This window comes from Bidens hawaiensis, unplaced genomic scaffold (assembly GCF_021521415.1).
Source record: "Bidens hawaiensis isolate Kalapana, Puna unplaced genomic scaffold, B.hawaiensis_p1.1 tig00004973_1, whole genome shotgun sequence".
In the NCBI taxonomy this organism is placed as follows: Eukaryota; Viridiplantae; Streptophyta; class Magnoliopsida; order Asterales; family Asteraceae; genus Bidens; species Bidens hawaiensis.
In genome coordinates, this window is record NW_027491313.1 from 1,649,505 (window position 1) to 1,672,872 (window position 23,368).

The 23,368-nt window shown below is 34.3% G+C and overlaps 1 protein-coding gene across 1 annotated transcript; it reads left to right on the forward strand.

The window, feature by feature from the left end:
* Window positions 1–17,746: 17,746 nt before the first annotated feature.
* LOC143628439 (diacylglycerol O-acyltransferase 2D-like) lies at window positions 17,747–21,707 on the forward strand. The gene is made up of 9 exons (XM_077098041.1): window positions 17,747–17,943; window positions 18,329–18,403; window positions 18,749–18,834; window positions 19,094–19,200; window positions 19,276–19,431; window positions 19,590–19,676; window positions 19,856–19,953; window positions 20,032–20,119; window positions 21,536–21,707. The coding sequence occupies exons 1-9, from the start codon at window positions 17,750–17,752 to the stop codon at window positions 21,635–21,637; spliced, it is 993 nt and encodes a 330-aa protein (XP_076954156.1). The 5' UTR covers window positions 17,747–17,749; the 3' UTR covers window positions 21,638–21,707.
* The last annotated feature ends 1,661 nt before the right edge of the window (window positions 21,708–23,368 follow it).

Consider the following 23,368-nt stretch of genomic DNA (forward strand, 5'->3'; position numbering starts at 1 on the left):
CCAAGCGACGGCCACAAAATGTGCACCAACAAATTCCCCCTTGGACGTTGCTTGCGAATTGCTGTAGACACCTCTTGCAATCTTCAGTCAAATCTTCTGCTTTATCTTGATAATCACGTTGAAGAATACCATCATTGCAGCAAGATTCCCCCTTAGACTGAACTCTCGGTTAATGATGCAAAGTGTTCTCCATTGCTGACATCTTCAGACTAAATAATCTGTTTAAAACAACCAACTGTAGAAATTCCCCCTCAGACGTTGACGTGTATCCCAATATATAGACATGACAATACATGCACGCTTCCGCTGCGCGACTTACTATCGGCGAATCTTCACCCACACGGTTACTTCACCAACATGTATTGGACAAATGACAGAGGCTTCCAATCCACAGCTACTCCCCCTAAACAGATTAGTTTGTATGCAGATTCATCATCGGAGACAAAGACACATCATTAACTTCGTGATTGCGAATCACCAATTTTCAACAGAATTCCCTCCACAAAGCGGAATTCTCACATGCGGAAAATAAATATTTAACATGATTGGCCCATAAATAGTCAGATGCTCCTGACTACCCCACAATAACTCAAACTCAGATTCTCTCCACAAAGCAGAATCTTCAGAATGCGGACAATAAATTAAACTTGGTTGGCCCATAAATAGTCAGATGCTCCTGACTACCCCACAATAACATCATACCTCATCAGTAATCACTTTTCTCTGTTCTTCTGTGTTCTTATAACAATCACCACTGTAGAAGCTCAATGAACAAGGGGTTATCCATTAAACTTGTAGACGATAATTCCTTCAGGTAATTGTGCTTTGTTCATCTTCAAATTTGCCGCTTTAACCGTTAAACATTTAAACGCTCTGACTTTGCCGGCAAATATCAGTGAAAATTTCACTGTCACCAAACTTTTTCTGGATAGTAATCAACTTGTATAGGATGTCCAGAAAAATCTTCATCACTGACCCGAAAATTAACCGAAAATTTCCCGGAAATTTTGTCGAAAAAATTTTATTTTTGCCAAACTTTTTCAGAAGACTTCCCGACTGATAAAAATGGCTTGGGCAAGTTTTCGTGTAAGCGGGCGTTCCAGACTCTTTTTTTTTTTTTTTTTTTTTTTTTTTTTTTTGGTCTGGAACACGTTCGATCGAATGAGAACTGGTTCGGTCGAATGAAGCACAGATTCGATCGGATGAAGAACTGGTTCGATCAGCCATTTGAATTTGACACTTTGAGCGGGAAAACAAGTTCGATCGAATACAATCTGATTCGATCGAATGAAGAACTGGTTCGATCAGCTATTTGAATTTGACACTTTGAGCGGGAAAACCAGTTCGATCGAATACAATCTGATTCGATCGAATGAAGACAATCGAATGGGCGGGAAAACTGGCGTTTGAATTTGACACTTTTGAGCGGGAAGACTGATTCGATCGAATCAGTCAATCGAATAGGCCTATTCGATCGAATGGGGAACTTGTTCGATCGAATGGACTGATTCGACTCCTTCAACGCCAGCCCAGAAAACGCGAAGAACACGAAGAACACACCAACAGTTTAACGTCCAGAACGCATAAAATCAAGAGCTCGGCTTGCTAGATCGGTTGTTAGACCTTTCTAGCGGTAACCGTGGCTCTGATACCAATTGTTGGCTCAGCCGGGACCGAGACGATCCGAGCGCGTTCGAGACGGAAGGTTTGATAACCAAAGACGGACAGAAACAAACACGAAACAAACGATTTCATTGATAAAAACGAAAGATTACATGCTTGTTTAAACACTGAAATCACGATCTATGGCAGGGGGAGGTCGAGCATGGCCTCCCCCCTCATCCGGACAGCACCTGGGCTCCGGGCACGCAAAAACCTCAAACTCTTCCCTGTTCACGACTGAAAGCTGGTATTTATACCCGCTGCCATTCGGTCAGGACTCATTCGATCGAATGAGTCCTATTCGATCGAATGGCAGACTCATTCGATCGAATGAGTCCTATTCGATCGAATGGCAGACTCATTCGATCGAATCAGTCTGCCATTCGATCGAATGAGTATCCATTTGAAAATGCTCTTTCAAATGGATCACTTTCAGCGTGAACCACTACCTAGGTGTACAGCATACAACATAAACATTCTAAACTATTCGCCAAGCGACGGCCACAAAATGTGCACCAACAATCATAAACCCAAAGTATCCTGAACAAAAGGTACGGGTAAACACAAGCCTTTCTAAAGAAACTCTTTCACACCTTGAGAAACTGCTGATATGTTACCACGATGTCTTTGCTTGGTGCCCGGAAGACATGACCGGCATCCCTCGAAGCATTGCAGAACATGAGCTAAAAATACCACCTGATGTCAAGCTTGTTGTCCAAAAGAAAAGAAGCTTGGCTCCGGAACGAAGCTTGGCAGCATTCCAAGAGGTTAAAAAGCTTGTCCTAGCTGGGATCCTACAAGCTGGCCGACATAGAAGGCAAAAAGCTTCCAAGACACTGGAACGACAAAACCTTTAAAAGGTTCCGTGCCTAGTCAAAGTCTATTAATATGTATTTCAAGAGATATATAATTCTCTTTTTTGTGAACAACAACCTCTTGAAATAAATGATAAAGTTTTTGTCATAACTTGTCTTTACTATCCTATAATCAGGTTGAGAACCTAGCAAGAAACTCCATGGCAAGGGCCATGTAAGGGGATGAGCTCCCAGGCCACATCGCTCAATAGGTTCAAGGGTTAAATGGACATATGTAAGGGGTGAGTTCCTATATCAATCCAACTCCATGAGACTTAGAAAATTTTTTCAACTAAAAACTTATCTCGTAGACGGGTCTGAACAGCCTACATCAATTCGTTCCTTAAGCTTTGAAAAAGTTTATGAAACAAAAACATACACTAAGTAGTGATACAAAGGATAGCCAACATGTGCTTTTTACCTAATGAAGCCTTGAAGCTAAAGTGACTGCAGCACTAAAACTTCTTAAAGAAAGTTAGCTAAAATCACATCAAACTAACAAGACAAGCAACCAAAACACAGATACATAAACATCACAGTCCATAAACAAAGGCCATTGCAAGGCCATAACTAATAGCATCCATAATAAGCCAATTAAGGCTAAACAAGGAAATCACAGGGATTCCCATGAAAATGTTCTATGGGCAATAAAAACAACCAAAACTGAACAAAGCCTCGAAGCTTACAAGCCTCGAAGCTTTTAAGCAATAAACAAAATGTGTGAAAAAGTCAGAAGCCCTTGAGCTTACCTCTCAAACACCTCTGACTTGGGGGGCTGATGACGGGGGTAGCCCAAGGAAATAATAAAATGACTGAAACACATTAACGCTAAAAGGGTTAAAAGGTTAAAGGCTTCGTTTCCCGCCCAAATTATGTAAACAAGTACGTGAATAGTACCCACGTGCTACAGTACGATGTCAACTCATTGATTAAATCACTGTTCCCTCTGAGCAAAGGACATGCTCAGATAAAGTATTATTATTTTAATCATGAACCAACGGTCCAAAGCTTCCCGCCCACAAAGGTCAACCCTCTAAGCGAACTGGAGGTCAATTAGTTTGTACACTGGACAAAAGGCTCAGGCTCTCCTTCTATATAATGAGAACTTAGCCATAAACAAGAACACACCAAGATCTGGGCATATAACATACTCTCCCTAATATTCTCTTCTTCCTTGAGAAATATGCTCTTAGCTTATTTCTTTCTTACTTCAATAGCTTCATAGCTTCACCAAGAACATCATTCAAGAACCGATCCCAAACATCACGGTTCTTGATCCTCGATGAACTATAGCAACCAACAACAAACTAGTGAACCTCCTTCTATGTTTTGCAAACGTAGAGGGACACCACGACCTGCGTTAGGTTAACTTGAACCCTTGAAGCTTGTTAGCCTAACCAGTCTATTCACTATCATTGGTCTTATCTTTGTTGGAGCAACACTTTCAAAATAAGATGGGATTTGCTATTAGAAGTCTTAATTATCTAAGTTTAGTCCTTTTTACTAAGTGATGGTGAATGTTTGAGAGAGAGTCATATCCTTTGACCTTTGGGCCTGTTGCATCAAAGCAATACACAACCTACCTTATATGGTATTATTGACTACTTTGATGAGCTTGGTTTTTCTTTAGAAGGTTTCTTGCAAAAAGGATGCTTGGCGACCGGAACAAAACTTCATTTTAAAACGACAAATGGCTAGAAATGTTGTTCTTAAAGATAAATACCCACATATCTACTCTCTTGAACCCAACAAGAAAAGTATGGTCTCTCAAAGGTGTCCAATAAGGAATAAGAAAAGTCGATGATTCTATCATGGGGTGAAAGAGGAACGCAATCTGAAAAATTTGAAACTTAAAATCGAACATGGAAGGGCTTATACCCTCGGATCACATGGATAGTTGGAACTAGATTGAAGATTCTTCTGGGTCTTTTTAGTTAACTCTTTGCGGATATTCAGTCGAGAGATAATCATGGGTGTATTTACAAGCTTTTAAACGGGTCATTTAGGTGCCTTGGAATGTCGTTTGGTTTGTATGGCGTTTGTTAATTAACAAGATCCCTTGTCTAGAAACCTAAGGAGTGGAGATGTAGCGATTCATAACACTACATGTCTTGTTTGCGAAATAGGATAAGGATACAAATTAAGTTTTTATCTCTAGTTTTTTCTAGACGACATCATGGAACACTTGGTTTGAAATTTCACATATTTGTTTTTATAACGTCTCATAATTTAATTTTTTGAATAATATTCAAGTATACAAATCTACAATCATTCAAGTGGTTATTACCTTTTAATCCAACTTAGATAATATTTATATATAGTTTTTTTTTTTTTCATTCACTTTTTTTTCTTCTCAATTGTCATCATTACACGGATAGGAAAAAAAATAATATTATGAATCAATAATAAAGATTTAATATTTCTTTAATGAAGTTATGAAGTCATTCATACCTTTTTAAACTTAAAAACCATTTAACTTCTGTTTGTTGTTCTACAAAACATTAAAATCATGATACATTACTACTTTGTGAACTTTTTTCATTTATCTTTTAGTTCGTGTTAGACTTGAAAATAATAGTTACCAAATATTTACCAAAATAGTTACCAATAATATTCAACCATCAAGTTTCAAGCTAACATTTATAAAATCATGCAAATATTTAAATAATAAAGTAAATATTTACAAATGTATAACAAGTTTGCCTAAAGGCTATGAAATGTTGTATCCGAATAAGTATATTTTTATACAATTTTGATTCATAAACAATTTTTTGATTGTTTTCACATTTCATCGTATATTCATCCCGTATAATACATCAAATTCTAACCTAATAAGTATCATATACATAGTGACGGGAACTAAGGAAACAAAAAAGGACATCTCATTATAAACTAATAAAAAATTAAAATATAATTTGCAACAAATAAATAATAATGAATATATTATATGCACAATGAATAATATCGAGCATTCATGTCTTATTTTTCTTCTCTATATGATTTAACAAAAAACCGAATTCTCATATGCACAATGAATAATATCGAGCATTCTTTTCTTATGTTTCTTCTCTATATTATTTAACAAAAAAACGAATTCTCATATGAACCTCTATCCCCATATTTAATAGATAGCTTAAGGAATATATTTTTCTCTAAACTTTTGTTTTTTTTTTAATACATCACATCGGATTCTTAATGTTAATCTTTATCTTAAATACAAACATTTATTTTGTTGTTTTGTCTCATTTTCATACACCCACAAAATTTTATAGCTTGATAAATAGTAATCCTTTATATAGAGGGCCACTATTGTCTCTATCAACATTTTCTTTTTACAGAGATTTCAACGTAGGGGTGTTTTCGTTGTTCTTTCTAAATTTATAGAGAAATTAGTTTAAATTTTTAAAGACTCTAATATAAGTGCTCTATGTTCTATTATCTATCTTTATCACACTCACAAATTATTATTTATTACTTTAATATCTTTCATGCATCCAGAATAATTCATAGAGATTGAATTTGGGCCTTGTAACACGGAGAAGAAGTTTAATTTCTCTGAAGTATATGTTGATTTTGAAGGACGAAATGTCAGAGGTAAATCGGGTGTTTTTATACAATTTAGAGATTGTAATGTGAGTGCTCTAAAAGTTCACTATAGTCACAAAATGTAATGCGTCCCCCCCCCCCCCCCATTTTTTTTTTCTTTTATGATAGGTTTTAAAAGATATATGTAAGGTGCACTTTATAAAAACCTATGTTACTACGCTTTAGTCAAAACTCAAGTGATAATTATATTCATCTTGTTCTTTCTTGACTCTAACGAAGCTCTCAGGTTGTCGCCACTCGAAGAATAAAAGTTGATACTATTATCCGTTTTCGGTTTTACTCTTGTTCAGGGTCAAAATTTCTTGGGTCCATCAAGGATTCGATTGTATATATACTAGGCGACCCCGTCGACACCACCTAAGTCAGCTCCTAAATCTAAATACGAAATTTAAGAGTACGTGTTTGTGTCGAGTTCGATCTGAGGGGGGAGGAGGTGGTTCCATTTTCCTCACCCACCACACCCAATGGTGGTGTGACATTCACTAAGTCCAAATCCATCACATGTGATGGAATTTGGTAAGGGTGGTGGTGTGATGGATTTTTTTTTAATAAATACTAAAATCAATAAAAATAAAACAAGATTACATTAAATAAAAAATAAAACAAGATTAAATAAAAATAAACGTTACAAAGACAACTAAATTTAAAAAACCGAAAAAAAACCTACGGCCCTTCCCAACCCCACTTGTCGCATATCTCGAGTTTGCGTTGAAGTAGGATCGATTTAAAAGGTTGTTGTTGGGAAGATTGTTGTTGGAATGGTTGGGTTGTGTCGGGTTCGTCTTGTAACCGAAATCTCGTCGGTTCGCCTAGATTTTGTCGAACCTTTGGTCGGGTTTGGGTTTTCTTTGAACCCGAGCCACGTTTCTTAGAACCCTTCATTGATATGATGTTAAAATGGTGTGTGTAGACTGTAGTAGAAGATTTTGTGTTGGATTTGAGTATGTTTTGAAGATATGTTTTAGTTATTTATATAGGTAAAATAATTTTTTTCTTTATTTAAAACACCCTCTCCATCCAACGGCTCCCTCCATCCAACGACTACCTCGTCAAACGGCTACCTCCTCGAACACTCTACCCTCACTGCGCGCGTGATAGCCATCACGCACGCTCCCCCATTACGCGTGATGGGGGACCGGCGACGGTGTGCGTGAGGCCATCATGCGTGATGGCTCCTCACCACGCACCAGCCCAGGTCACCTGAGAGTCCACTAGCATCACCCATAACACTCCTAATATTATAAAACTCTGAAACAAAATTTCCTGCAATATTGTTTTTTATGATATAATAAAAGACTAAAGACATACATGTAACAAGTGTTTCTTTCATCAATAATTTCATCCATACCGCCATCACCCCGTAATTGATTTTTAATTATGGCAACTTTTTCTGTAACTTTAGTAATTTAACTTTTTCTAACATTTCAACATTTGTTTTTTAATTTTGACCGTTTTAAGGTCACTATATTATTATTACAGTTAAAGTTGGAAAATGACCGTTGGGAGAGAATGATGACAAGCATGCAACAACAGGAAAACATATTTTTAATGGCAGACATTCTTTTAACATTCCAAAAATTTGTGTTCTTTTGTGGTAATTAGAATCTGTGCCACATGTTTGTCACTAAACCCCAAAAGATTACTCTCATCAACTTCACTCGTGACTGTGCATCCTCAGTGACGGATTTAGAATTTTTTTTTATCTGGTTCGCTATTTTAAGATGCTCTAAATATATAAGAACGCGTATAAAAAAATTGGGTCGGGTTGACGATTCGGATTGGTTTAACGGTTCGGGTCAAGTAAATGCTCCACTACGGTTCGAAAAACACCTGGTTCGCTAAAAAAGTCGCTATTAAATGCTCCACTACGGTTCGAAAAACACCTGGTTCGCTTGACCCGGTACTCATTGGAATAAATCCGTCCCTGTGCATCCTTACATTTCTTATTATATAAAATTCTCTAAGTCATAGGGTTGGTAAAATAGATTTAGAAAATGCACCCTAGCTCTCTTTTATATAAATGTGTATTTAATATATGCTTTAATGACTACTCAATATCTGAAAGCAAGACTAATTTTTTTTTTTTGGATTTTTCACTTCTGACACACCCTTCTCCCCCTACATATAAATCAAGTAAGACGGCGTCAAGTAAAAGTAATACGAGTAGGGTTGGTAATTAGACACTTGATTAAGATATTGTTGTCTTTACACCTAAATATTTTAGGATAGAATTCGATTATTTGAAATGTTTAAATAATTGTAAGCTGTTTTGAGCTAAAGTATACCATTTTTAATGAGTTTAACAAATTTTATTGATGAAAACCCAAATAAAAGTATTTAGGAAATGAATGGGAAAAGGTAAATTATTTACGTGGCCCATATGGGAAGCTTTAGTCGGGTTATGCCTCGATGAAAGTGTAAGTGATAAGATATTTTTAAAAATTTTACTATAATAAACATTTTTAAAAGATACACTATGATATAACATCATGCATATTGATCTCTTTAACGTTAGGAAACACTATATTATACATATACAAACGGGAAAAAACCCACATATATAATTTAAAAGTAACAAATTTTAAAATACCAGCTGAGTGTCCGTGTAATGCAGCGGGGTGTGCACGCAACTCGACATTGAACGTATAGTATGTGTCAGTACATACGTCATCTATTGACATTGTGCACATAGCCCGAAATTTGACACGTAACTCGTGCAAAGCCAGTTGTGTGTAATCGAAGATTGAACACGCTTAACCGACCCGGAATGCACGTCACCGACATTAAAACATGCGTAACCAACACCACGCGTGTAATTCATAACGATTACCGGTGCAGGGCTCTATGTTGAACGCTTACCAAGATTTGGTTATGTGCGTTACGTAGTGCTGAACACGCGTTTATCGGTCCCGGTACATGTAAACAACGACATCTGCGTAATCGGTGACGAAAATCAAGAAGCAAACCCGAAATATACAGTAATTTCAAAAAAATCACATGTAAACCAACCCGTTCCGGCCCTAAACCCTTTCCGACTCGACATTGGTCTGACCTGGCCCCTATCTACTCGAACCCAAACCAAATTAACCATTTGTCTTGTATCGACTTGTTATGACCCTAATCCACTTTTACAAATGACCCAAGCTCACCCGACTCGACCTGTTACCAGTTCTACACGGTAATCGCGTAACATGTTAACTTTTTAAAACTAAAAAACTATAGCAATATCATACTCAAATTAAAGAGAATAAAATACACGTTTTTATGATATAGTTATTTTAAGAAAAATATTAATGTGTGAAAAGATATGCCCGTTAAAAAGTCGAGGGGTGGTTGGTTTTGAATTATGGGGCATATGTGTAACTATTATTTAAATTTACAAAAAAAGTAGTGAAGTTGAGGGACCAAAGTTATAAGTATATTTTTAAGGAATGAAAATACCTAATTACCCTTAATTTTTATATTTTTGATGCATTGTGTGTTGTACATAAAGCATTGAGTTTGATACATCTTAAAATTTAAAAGGTTCATCACTCATGCTTTATATATAGTATATATTAAAAAAACGATAAAACATTTTTTATTACATCTTTTTGATAATCACACACATTTAGCTTGACAAAGATGTCAAAAACAGTTGAGTAATCTTGAAATTGTATAATAAAACTCTAATATGCACATTCAATTTTCCCGTCTCGCATAAATCAGTATCTCCTTTCTCATATTCCACCAAGCATATCATCTTTATCAGAACTTAAAATAGGCTTAATGGAAAGAATTGATTCAGTAGGTAAGTGGGTTGTGGGAACATGTTAATTAAATAAGCAAATGGGTTTGGAATATATGAAGTTAATCGTAAGTGGAGTGGTAAGAAGCCTGTATTTTTTTTTAATGGAGACTCAGGTTTGATCCTTACATATAACATTTTGGAAGGGTATGGGTGGTTTAATGAAGAAAGATCAGGATCTTTGTGATCTCCGGTTCGATCATGAGGATGTCCGGATTTTACCACCAGTGGGCATTCAGGCGGGTGGTTTTCCCCGAAACTGAAGATAACTTGAAGACGCTTAAGGGCTTCATACGGCTGGGTTGGACCAGTTAACGCCTTGACGGTGGTCTTTTAGCATTAGATCACCTCATAGTACGTAGACAATTCTCTGTTTATTGGTCATTAAAAAAATCGCAAGTGGACGTAGGAGGCTTGACAAAGGCATCCGATTTGTTAAATTGTGAATTTAGGGTTGTTCAAAAAGCTCACGGCTCGAAGCTCGCTCGAAAAAAGCTCGGAGAAAGCTCGCTTGAAATCGGCTCGATTGTAAACGAGCCGAGCCTAGCTCGACTCGATTTCTAAACGAGCCGAGCCTGAGCTAGCCCCGGCTCGACTCGAGCTCGCTCGATTGGCTCGAACTATTTTATTTTAATTTGTTATATATATATACACACACACATACATGTAGAGGTGCACAAATCGGGTTTTTTAAATACCCGGGTTCGGGTATGACCGGGTACGGGTATGATCGGGTATTGGTAGTAATCGGGTCGGGTTCGGGTAGGGTATTGTCTCTAAAAACTATACCCTATGCATCGGGTTCGGGTCGGGTATTCTAAAACCGGGTATTTGAATACCCTATTATCGGGTATTGAAAAAACCCTATTTACGGGTTTTTTTCCGGTATTTTTTTGGTATAGATTGGATTTTTTAAAAGTTTACACTTTTTAGGGGTATTATTCGGGTATTTTTAAGGTATTTTTCGGGTATACATCGGGTATTTGAAATACCCGGTTTCGGGTATTGGAAAACCCGGTTTCGGGTTCGGGTATTACCGGATACAAATCGGGTTTTCGGGTATTACCGGGTACAAATCGGGTTCGGTTCGGGTTCGGGTTTTAGTGCCAAAATGCATATCCTATCCGTACCCTACGGGTAGGGTCGGGTACGGGTACGGGTTCGGGTATAAAAAACCCGGGTATTAGAAAAACCGGTTCCGGGTATTTATTTCGGGTCCGGTTCCGGGTTCAGGTTTTTTGTGCACCTCTACATACATGCATATGATTATCGAGCCCAATTATTTTAACGCATGGGCTTTCCTTTAATCCAGCCCAATTCCTTTCTCACTCCATAGTTCATATTCATAATTCTATATATTGAGTAACTGAGAGATGAGACTTCATAGTTCACACACTCAATAATCAGTATACGTTTTATTTTCCACCCTAACCCTAGCCGCTCATATTCACCTCCGCTGCCAGCCGGCGCTCATATTCACATCCGCTATCGGCCGTCGCTCATAGATAATACTTCTTTGCTTAATTTTGTATTTAGTTTAGTTCAGACTTGTTGAACATATTTTGTTTTCGATAATGTTATTAGACGTATTTGGTTGGTGTTGATTTTAACGTCATATTTATTTAGTTTAGCTTGATGGTTGCATATAATTTTTATTATTACAAGTAAACTCGAGCCAAATCGAGCCGATCCGAGCCGGCTCTATTTAAAACTGAGCCGAGCCTGAGCTCAAATTTTTAGCTCGAATAAGAGCTTAAGCTCGAGCCGAGCTTGAGCTTACCTTGGCTCGGGCTCGACTAGGCTCGTGAACAGGCCTAATTGTGATAGCCAACTTCGTTATATTATTAACGTTAATTTAAAAGTATATAAAGTCACTCATATGTTTGATAAAAATATGACATCAACATTTTTTTTTATAACACTAGTATCTCTAAGTGGTTGACCCCTACTCTAGCTATGAGGTCCTTAAGAAACTGGCTATATGTGATAAGTGTGAAGTGTCCCAAGCAATCAAATACTGCTCTCGGCCCACTTTTTATGATGACAACCCAACTCCTACTATAGTAGATAACTCAATACAGTCCACCCCACCGGGCCCACCTGCACACCCGTTAAAGAAAAATCAATACTATATAAAATACTAGTTTAAGCCCCGTGTATTACACGGGTAATTATTGAAAATTTTAACTTTGACCATTAAGTGAAATACAGTCAATAAATTGATCATATATTGTTAATACAATTACAATTAAATTGAAATTACAGTAATTACATAACTAAGATTACACAATATGTTACAAATAGATAAAAACTTTCTTTTACACTACATTTGTGATTGTATTAGCAGGTATACATTGTTTATCAAAAATCAAATTTTTTAGTCCATGTCTGCTTGTAACTCTTAATAAAGTAACATATAGACCTGCTTATAACTCTTGATATAGTCATATATAGTTGATTCAACATGATGATTTTCTTGTCACCGACCGATATGTATTAAAATAATTCAAGTTTTTATAATTTATTACAATTAACAATCATATGAAAAACTTGAAAATATTAGATAAGGAATGCAAATGGGAGGAATATGTTAAAAATAAAACATACTAACATGTTGTTTGCCATATTTGTTATGCAGTTGAGTTCTGTGTGAGTGAGGTAGTAGTGGATCCTACGAAAGTTGTTGTGTGTTATATATAGGACTTGAAAATAGTAGATAAGAAAAGTTTTATAATTTAAATTTATTCCCCTAAAATTAGGGTGTTGTTTGCCATATTTGTTCTACAGTTGAATTCTGTGTGAGGTAGTAGTGGATCCTACGAAGGTTGTTGTGTGTTATATATAGGACTTGAAAATAGTAAATAAGAAAAGTTTTAAAATTTAAATTTATTCCTCTAAATTAGGGGATATTTGAAGAAGTCTCAATACTTATCTAAAACAATTAATAAATTTTGATTAAATTCAAAATATAAAAACAAATCAAATTTATAGAAAAAATAAGTTGAGTAGATTATTTATAATAACACAGACTCGAAAAATAAGTTAAGTAGATTAATAATAATCAGAATTCAGATAATAAATAATTTTATATTAATAATTAAACATTTTAAAATCGTTTTATTATTATTAAGTTTTAAAAAATCGTATTATTATTTTAAATTATTGATTTATAATTAAACATTTTAAAAAATCGTATTATTATTAATTTTATGTTATACACCAAACTTATCATTCCTGTTTTAAAATCGTGTATGCATGTTATCACATCAAAGTTTATTCCATCAAGAATTATTATGCACATTATCATAATCCAGATAATAAATAATGAATACGCAATATATAATAATGATAATAATAATAATAATAATAGTAAATCCAGAATCCATTTTAAATCGTATGTATATAGGTGATCCTAGAATCCATTTTAAAATTAAAAATCGTACTATTATTAATTTTATGTTAAACACCCAACTTAATATAAACATTTGACCAGATAAGTTACTCAAATTATTAGATTTCTTTCATATAAAACTCTAACTTAGTTATAGATATTAGTTTGAAAATTAATAGATAACTTCCATATAAAACTCTAAGTTAATAAATTTATTGATATAATTACACATTTTTTAAAAATCGTATTATTATTAATATCAACCAAAACTTTATATTCAACATTAATATAAAAGTAAAAATCATAAAACAATTTTATATGACATAAGAATAGCTAATCATATGTATAAATATGATATGATGTATGATATGATGTATATCAGTATATGACATGATGTTCAATAATACTATTAAAAATGATATTAATGTTATCACTAAAAGTTCATGGCTTGACTTTTGAAGTCAAATGGATGGTTTGTTTTTTATTTATATAATTGTTATATATTATTAAAGATTTTAAGAAAAAGTTGGTAAGTATATAGAGGTTTGTGATTATTACAGATAAAATGAATGCATTTACGTCAAAATTCGTAATCTCGTAACGAATTCTGAATTTTATAAACATCGAGTTTGACTTCTAAATGTCAAAGTTTAAATCTTTCTATGCAATGTAGAATTGTACTGTAGCAGTGTATCATAATAATTTCTTTTGATATATAAGTTAGTGATTATTACAAATAACAGAAAAACTTGGGGTCAAAAGTTGTAATCTCGTAACAAAATCTGAATTTGATAAACGATGAGTTTGACTTCTAAATGTCAAGGTTCAAAACATTTTATGCAATGCAAATTTGTACTGCATAATAATAGTTACTTCTGATATATAGTTTAGTGATTATTACAACTAACAGGAAAAATTGGGATGAAAGTTGTAATCTTGTAAAAAATCTGAATTTGATAAACAATGAGGTTGACTTCTAAATGTCAAAGTGCACAACTTTATATTCAATGAAAAATTATATTCTAAATTGAATTTTAGAGGATTGAAAACCAAGTGAATAGATATATTTGTCAAGTAGAGTCTCAGTCAAATAAGTTAAGAAAAGGAAAGCCTGTTATGGCTTGGAAAAATCTGAAGCTCAACATAATCAAGTGATGCAACAGGATCAATTCTTTTTTTCATCTTCAATAACTTGAATCAATAAAATTCATAATTCAGCTTCCAATCAATTTCAATTCCTGAAAAACTTCTACATAAACTCATTTTCAACAACAATGCAAAACATCATACAACCAAATTCTTCAATTCAATAGTAAATTCCGCAGTTCAATACTAACATCTCACTCCAGATTTGCATAGAGATCATCATCTACATCCATTCTAAAACTAACATATAACAAATTATCAACGATCATTAATTAATAATAATAATAATAATAATAATAATAATAATAAGTTTAAACATTGATCTGTAAACAATTAAATAATATTAATAATAATAATAGTTTCTTTTAATATGATATGTAAACATTTACATAATAATAATAATAATAATAATAATAATAATAATAATAATAATAATAAGGATTATTGAATTTAAATAATCTCACCTTTAATGAATTGGCCAATAATAATCCCACCTCCGGTATTTCTCGCTGGCAGTCCCACCTTTTCAATGTTTTTTGTTTTATAAACCAGCGTTAAAAAACCTTAACAAGGTTAAGTTTTTGCTGGTGAGTTGGCAGTGTCATAATCCTACATGGCTTTTCCCTTTGGATTAAAATGCAATTACTATACTTTATTATATTAAATCTATTATCCAGATCTATTAACTTGGATCTGACCCAAACCCGCGACCCGATTAGCGAACCCGGATACCCAAATCACTAGCTTGCACTATAATTCTCGTCCTAAACTTAGAAATTGAATCTTGCATATCCTTATGCATACCATAACGAGCCCACCGACACCATAAACATGGAATGAGATCAATTATTGATTCGTATTACTCGTTTGAACGAACCGACGTAACCTGTTAATCAATATACTTTATATTGTTCATAATAATTCAATTAAACTTTCAGAAAGAACCTCACATACATCGCCTACAGTTACCCTGTAATGAATTATATTATCGTTGATGTTTTGATGCGTGTTCTTGAGCCCCTTCCGCCGTTACTGTCGGGATCAAATTAAACCTCTTCCAATCATCTTTATAGGTAAGTAATTATACCTTTGTGTTTGTCGTCATTCACTCTTTAATAGCCCTAATTTCAATCGGCCAATCAAATAACGACCTGGCCGATTGATGATCTAGGGTTCATAATACTCTTTGGGTTGCGAATGTCTGGTTATATAGTTTCTGTTTCTGGATTTTTATCAAAGGATCACTCAGATCAGTTGGCTTATGCATGTGGGTGTTGACTGCGGGGCTGGAGGCGCAGTTTCGAATCCCATGCAGCCCGTTTTTGTAGGATTAATATAGTAATTGCATTTTAGGATTAAAAGGGAAAAGCCAAGTAGTATTATGACACTGCCAACTCACCAGCCACATCAGTAAAAACTTAACACCGTTAAGTTTTTTTAACGCTGGTTTATAAAACAAAAAACATTGAAAATGTGGGACTGCCAGCGGGAAATACCGGAGATGAGATTATTATTGGCCAATTCATTAAAGGTGAGATTATTTAAAACCAATAATCCTAATAATAATAATAATAATAATAATATCAAATACACATTACCTGTAAACAGCTAATTAATACACAAATCTCAAATTAAACATATTAAACCTAAACCTTCAATCAATCTAATATCAAAATTCAATTAATAATAATAATAATAATAATAATAATAATAATAATTCCTGGTGAAGATGAGAGAGAGATTTAGGGGTTTTGTGGTCTACGGCTGCGTCGTATATGTATATATATAGTAGATATAGTGGAGAGGGACGATAGTAGTATTAATACTAATACCACTATTTAAAAAACACAAAATACCCGAGGGCCGTTAGTATGACGATATCAATGTATGTAAAATGATGCTTCTTTTACAAGGTTGAGGGTTTGAATAATACTAGAGAGTTATGTATTATCCTAATGGCGTAATTTACCCCCGCTCAATGTTCCATCTATTCGAGAATTACTCATGCTACATAAACAGGTCCATGGCACCAAAGAAAAGAAGAAAGCGACTCAAGCAGTTACACTTACCACCTTGTGGTGTATTTGGCGTCAACTTGTTTCTACTACAAATCAATTGATATCCTTTATGTGGGTGAAGAATAAATCACAAAGGAAACCTAATTATTTGTTTTTCATTATGCTAATAATTCTTAGTTAATCCATGTTTTGGTTGCATGTAAGGTTTAACGGTACTCTTGTTTCATGCAGTTTACTATTCACTAGCTAGATTCGTATTCTCTTTGTTTATAGATAATTTATATATGTAATTTATATACAACTAATATTGGTCCAAGACTTGTTTACAATGATTTTATGACACGAGGGGACCATGGACCTAGTTAGACGGTTATGCCTCTTTAAAGTTTAAGCTATTTGTCTGTGAACTTCGTTATCGAACGAATCAGATTTCAATTTTATGTTCCTATAAAATTTAGCATGCTTTATAATCTATTTATTATTATTAAATGTTATACCCACACCGAAATAGTCTTTATATTATCTATGATGTCATCTTGTTCTTAAATCCAACTTATGAACAGGGCCGTCTCTGAGAATTTTAATACCTCGGCCGAGCCAAAATAAAAAAGGCCCGTAGGATTTAACGAAAATTTTTATTCGCTAGCGTACATGGATAAAACTTTTATTGACTGATTTATTATAAGTAGAAACCATTCTGAGCATTTAATTATCTCATAAACCATTGCAAATAACCTTATTTCAAACACCAAAAAACATATATATTTAATATGTATAAAAAAAAGTCTGTGCCCCCAAAACTTATGTGCCCCGGCCGATGGTGCGGCTCGCACACCCTCCGAGCCTCCCCTGCTTATGAACCACGACTGATTCGATGTCATGTTCTATTCTAAAAGCATTTCTTGTTTGTTCTAAAAAATAAAAATATATAATAAAAAGAAATTGGTCACTTGTATCACAAATTGGATGATAATTTTATTTCCAATGACCCACTTTGCAGCATAATTTTGAGTTGCAATGTTTTAATGTAGGAACCTTTTCATTCAATCTAACCTTCTAAATGGTTCTTTTTTTTTAAATCCCAAAATCCTTTTAAATTTTTCTAGAAAAGAAAATCATTCTCAGTTTTCTGTTTTTAGAAAGTTTTAAGTTTAGAAAGTAGAAACTTGTCATTTTAGGAAATCCGATCAATTTGTCAAATTCTTCAAACTTTGTATTTAAAAAAAGTTGTTGTTGAAAGAGATCTTCCAAAGATTTTGGGTCTGTTTACCCGCCAATTTCCTTGATGATGGAAGAGACGACTGGAATCCGGCAATCACCGCCATCATCCGCGAAACCAACGCCGGCAGAGTTCACCGGAAAACAAGGGCCACCAATCCAAGAATTCCTTGCAATGATAATGTGGCTTGGCACTCTTCATTTCGTGATGTTTTCCGTCATGGCTTCGTTCTTATTCCTTCCTTTTCTCAAATCCTTAATGTGAGTGGGTCTTTAACCATCTCTTCTAAATCTCGATGTTTTTCAAAACCGCAATAGTTGTCATAAGGATCATTTGTGCGCGAACCAGTTTTAAAAACCAGATAACGTTATAAATAACTTAAAAATAAATTAGTTTGAAATAATATATATGGATCTAGTTTATATTTTTGTATGTATTTATAATTTTAAATTTTAACAAAACATAAATTTTGAAATATGTGCGATTTTAAAATGATGTCCAATCACCTCTCTAATTCAAATGGGAGGCTGTTAAAATAAACTCAACCATACCTGCTATATAGTAGGTTCTCGGCCGGTTAAAGAACAATGCTAAATCTAAACAATTCGATTCGCTTTTCATCTTCACTTTTTAATTTGTTATTAGGGTCTTGTTAATCCTTGTTGTGCTTGTAATCATCCCACTTAATGAGAACAACAAATGGGGCTTAGCTTTCGCCAGGTGATTAGTTTTCAGCTTTCCCGAATTTGAACCATATATAGTTGTATTCTATGTTGAAAATAAGTTCATATTATTGGAATATAGTATTAGGGTTTTAGTGTCGAGCCCACTAGCCCGATCTATTTCTATATATTGTAATTAGTTAATCACTATTCAATGAAATAATCAATTAATGAAGTCTTTTACAATCTTGCATGGTATCAGAGTAGTGATTACGATATATAGAAATAGATCAGGCCCGTGGGCTCGAGATTAGAACTCTAATACTATATTCCAATAATAATGTTCACTAGGCAGTTTGAGGTACTAGCTAGCTAATTAACAATTCATTCTTTTTAATTACAGGCACATATATAAGAATGCGGCTGGTTATTTTCCAGCTAGAGTATATGTTGAGGATATCAAAGCTTTCAGTCCTGATCAGGCTTATGGTAATTATTTCCCTTAAAAGTTTTTCATCCCAAAAGCTTCGTTTTTAGCAGGATTGGCTTTGCTGTTCAAAAGGGGGTTGCGGCGCAGCTTGTTGCCCGTTTGCCTGCCACTTTATTGTAATCGTTTTATAGTAAATTATATAAAACTTCGATAATCCCAAAAGTAGCCACCATTTTATTTCGCTCACAAGTCACAACAGTAGCGACTATAACCATTTATTGCAACAATCACATTCCTAAAAGATTTTGTTAACAACAGTTTTCGGGTACGAGCCACATTCAGTTTGGCCACTTGGAGCTGGGATATTATTAGATCTTGCACACTATTTTCCTATTACAAAAATCAAGATTCTTGCAAGTAGCGCTGTAAGACGTGTTACTACTTATCCTAAATATCATTTGTATTATTTGGAATATATGAATGATATTGTAATTGATCAGATGTTTTACACACCTATCATGAGGCATTTTTGGACATGGTTGGGAGTGTCTTCAGTTAACAGGACAAACTTTTTGTCTCTTTTAAAATCTGGATGTAGCTGCATAGTGATACCAGGTGGAGTACAAGAAGCATTTCACATGAAGCCTGATTATGAGGTTTGATATATATCAGTTTCACACGACTCGAAAGCCTCTTATTGAACTTAAGATTGTATGTCGTGAAAGTTATTAGTTATTGCAATTTAACTCTTATAAAGTGTTCAAACTCTTCGTTTCTATTAATATGAGAAGGGTTGCCATAATGGTGTCTATAGGTTGCGTTTGTTAAGGCGAGAAGAGGATTCATACGCCTTGCAATGGAGACCAATTCACCTGTCGTTCCTGTTTTCGCCTTTGGCCAGGTATTTGGGTGTTGATAAGGTGTAACATTCCGAAAATAATAATATGATTTTTGATGGGAGGAGAGTATGGTTCTTAATCGAACTACTAAAATCATTTACTGTCAAAGTAATAACCAAAGTACCAAACCACCGGTTTTTAGTTGGTTCGATGTTTTATATTATATTGGTAAACATTGCAGTCTTATGTTTACAAATGGTGGAAGCCACGGGGGAAGTTCTTCCTGAAACTCTCCAGGGTTATGAAGTTTGTGCCTATCGTCTACTGGGGCACCTTCTGGTATACTTAATTCTTATCATTCTACGTTTGAAAGTTAAGCATCTTATTATTAGTGATGCTGTTCAACTTTACGTATAGGTCTTTTATACCCTTTCGGAGGCCGATTCTTATGGTGGTCGGTAAACCAATACATTTCAAGAAAAATTCATCACCCTCTACGGAAGAGGTATTTAAGTTATTTGCAAAATGTATTTGATGTAGGAGAGATTAATAGAAACATAATATAATTGAAAAGAAAACAAATACAATATAATACAAAAGGAATTTACTGGTTACAAACTTACAATTGAAATAAATAAAATGCATAGAAGGGTAGAAATAGCTTTGTTAAGGGTCCATATAGACAATATTCTCTTGAAACAGCTTCATGTTCCACTGAAAACGCGTTGTCTCCTACGGCGTAACAACAAGAGTAGTTCATTGTACTAACAACGATAATAATCGAGTCAAAATTTAACCCAAAAGGGGTATGTGTTTGTTGCTGGAAAAGTCATTTGGTGTGTTTCTCTTAGACTACATGTGGGCACACTCAACTAAGGTAGAACCTTTGTTTTATAGTTCAATTAAAAGGAATCATTTAACTGTACTAAACATATAAATTAGATCTTTTTAACAATTTAATCACAACTATTAGTTAGAAACTGATTAGAAACAATTTGACCTTATAGGCGGAAACGTTTTGAGTGTTTTTGAAACTAATACCCATTAAAAGCAACTGAGCTGATGTTGCCGCATCAATAAGGTAAGGTGTTGCCACTAAATGGCATCAACACGAAGCAGGGCATCGGTAGGAACTTCGTCAGCAACGACTGTCTCATCAGTAGTAACTACCATAAACTGTTACCAACAACAGTAAATCTATCGGAAGAAATCGGCATCAGCAATAATTGAGTCGTCTCATATCACAATAATCGCCCTTGAAAACATCACATTACACTAAGCGCTCATGGTCACAATGCGTGCTACACACCCTTTTAACCCCCACATTTCTCTTATTACTAAGAAAGTAATATCCGAGGTAGACTCCCAGCTTGCAGGATTCTACAATCCTCCTATCTGCGACAACTTCTCACTTAATTTCTTACAACTATTTCATTTTAAAGACACCTTTTTGAGCATCCATAGTACAATGATATCACGTATATTCTACAATCCTCCTATGTGCGACAAGGTCCATCTTGAACTCTTCTTAACTCATTGCGAAACTTCTTACCAAGAGATCCTAAAACCATTAAATAATAGTTATATTAACAATATTTTTTAAACCTACTAATTTACACTCTCTAAACCTATTCCTTAATCTACACCTTTGTCCACCATGGGACTATAACCCTCGATCACTTGGTGACTAACACATTTTCACATACCTTAGTATCACCAGGCTACACGTTTTTTGGTATTAACCTAAGCATAAAACTATTTGTATCTAAAGTTGGTTAAAGAACTTATTTCACTAAAATTTTCATCACTTGAAGCATGAAATCGAAGCAGAGTACCATAAAATGCATCCTAGTTCAATATAGTGTACAATAGCTTCACGGGTAGTTATGTAATTCTAATTTTCTTTTACATTTTTTGGTAGGTTTCAGAAGTACATCGTCAGTATGTGGAAGCACTTCAAAATCTATTCGATAGGCATAAAGCACGAGCTGGTTATCCTGATCTAGAACTACAGATAATGTGAAAAACTGTTTATGGAAGGCCATATTATTAAAACTATTTGGGTATGAGCTTTTATCTTCACCTAAAATATTGTTAATATTCATTCATCTGTTAAATCATAAATTGCATCACTTGTTTGACGGGCATTTTGGTAATTAACCTTTATTTTGTGTGTTTTTTTTATCAGATTGATCAACAAGCGTTTGAAATGAATCAAATGACGCAATTGATGATGATTAGGATCTTTGGCATAGGTGATATGTTTTCATATTAATTGATTTAGTGTTGTGTTTTTTTATTTTTAAAGCTTTATTTAGATTTGAGTGGCATATGGGGTGTTGGTGATTAACAAGTTAGACGATAGAGGGTGGTTGTTAGTGATTCATTAAGAACACATGCATATGGTAATGATGATGGAGAAAACAAACCACATGGACAAATTTGTATCTTTGAAATGAGCAAAGTTCAGACTTTCATCATGTTCATTACGCATGAAGACAATTAATGATTGAATGGTCTATTTTAACAGCAAAATGCTTTGCACTGTAACGATTTGAACCCACAACGTCATCTTTGTGAGGATATCACCGTGTCACTAGACCAATAGATTATGGATATACGGGTAATGACTGAATGTTTGATTATGAATTCTTACCTGGTTACAAAAAAATAGCTCAATAACACTAAAATGTTAATATTCCTCTCCTATTTTAGTGTAATTCTTGATCTACTTTACATAATTCAATGTGTAAATGAAAATGTCTTGAAGATTGCATTTTCACCTTAGTATCATACTCCAATTATTCGAGCATCGGGGTGTCTCTAAGGATTGAATCCTTGCTCTTCTTTTATATACATGAAGATAACATAAACATAAGTTCAATATACTCAATTCTTCTTTCTTAAGATTATATATTACTAGCCATGTGTCCTATCTTTTAATGAGTACATTAAAGCCAAGTCCGGTCAAAACTCTTTGAAAGCGGTTAAACTTCATACTCACATAGGTAGTTCTTTGGCCGAAATGATGTAACACATGTGTTCCAATCTCTAGATGTTAAGATTTTCACATTGAATCCAACATCTAATGTTGTATTAGTTGAGAATTGGGTATTTTGACGTGAGAGTCTTAAATTGACTTTATTCCCATCCGCCAAACTGTCACACCCGGCCTCAAGGGCCTGAACGCATGACCAAAAGTTGATAACAGTTTTGTCAATATATCAAAATTTTGTTGAGTAACGAAATTTTTTTTAATTAAAATATTAATTTACATAAATAACGATTTAAATACCCTTTCGTGTTATTTACAAAACTACTTGTTTAAAAACAAGTCACATGGATTTAACTTTACAAAATTAGTTGACCCATTAGCCGTAGGCTGTAGCTTATGCTTAGGAATCTTCAATTTCTGTTCATCATACATCTTTGATTATCATCTTATTCTTGATAACATGAAAACACTTTTAAAAATACGTTAGCTATATGCTGGTAAATGATACTAAGTGACTCAAAATAATTTTCAATAATCATTTGGAGCATAGTTACTATCAGTAACTTTTATAACCACTTAGTTGGATAAAAAACCCACAAGACTTGGAAACTTATACATATACGTGTCTCCAGCGAGTGCATGGTTGTAGTATGCCTACTGCTTATAACCACTAAGAACAGTTAATTGTAGTGTTACCACCATGTATGTAAGGATCCGGTGTCACACCCCAACTTAGGGCCTAGAAGTGTGACCAATAGA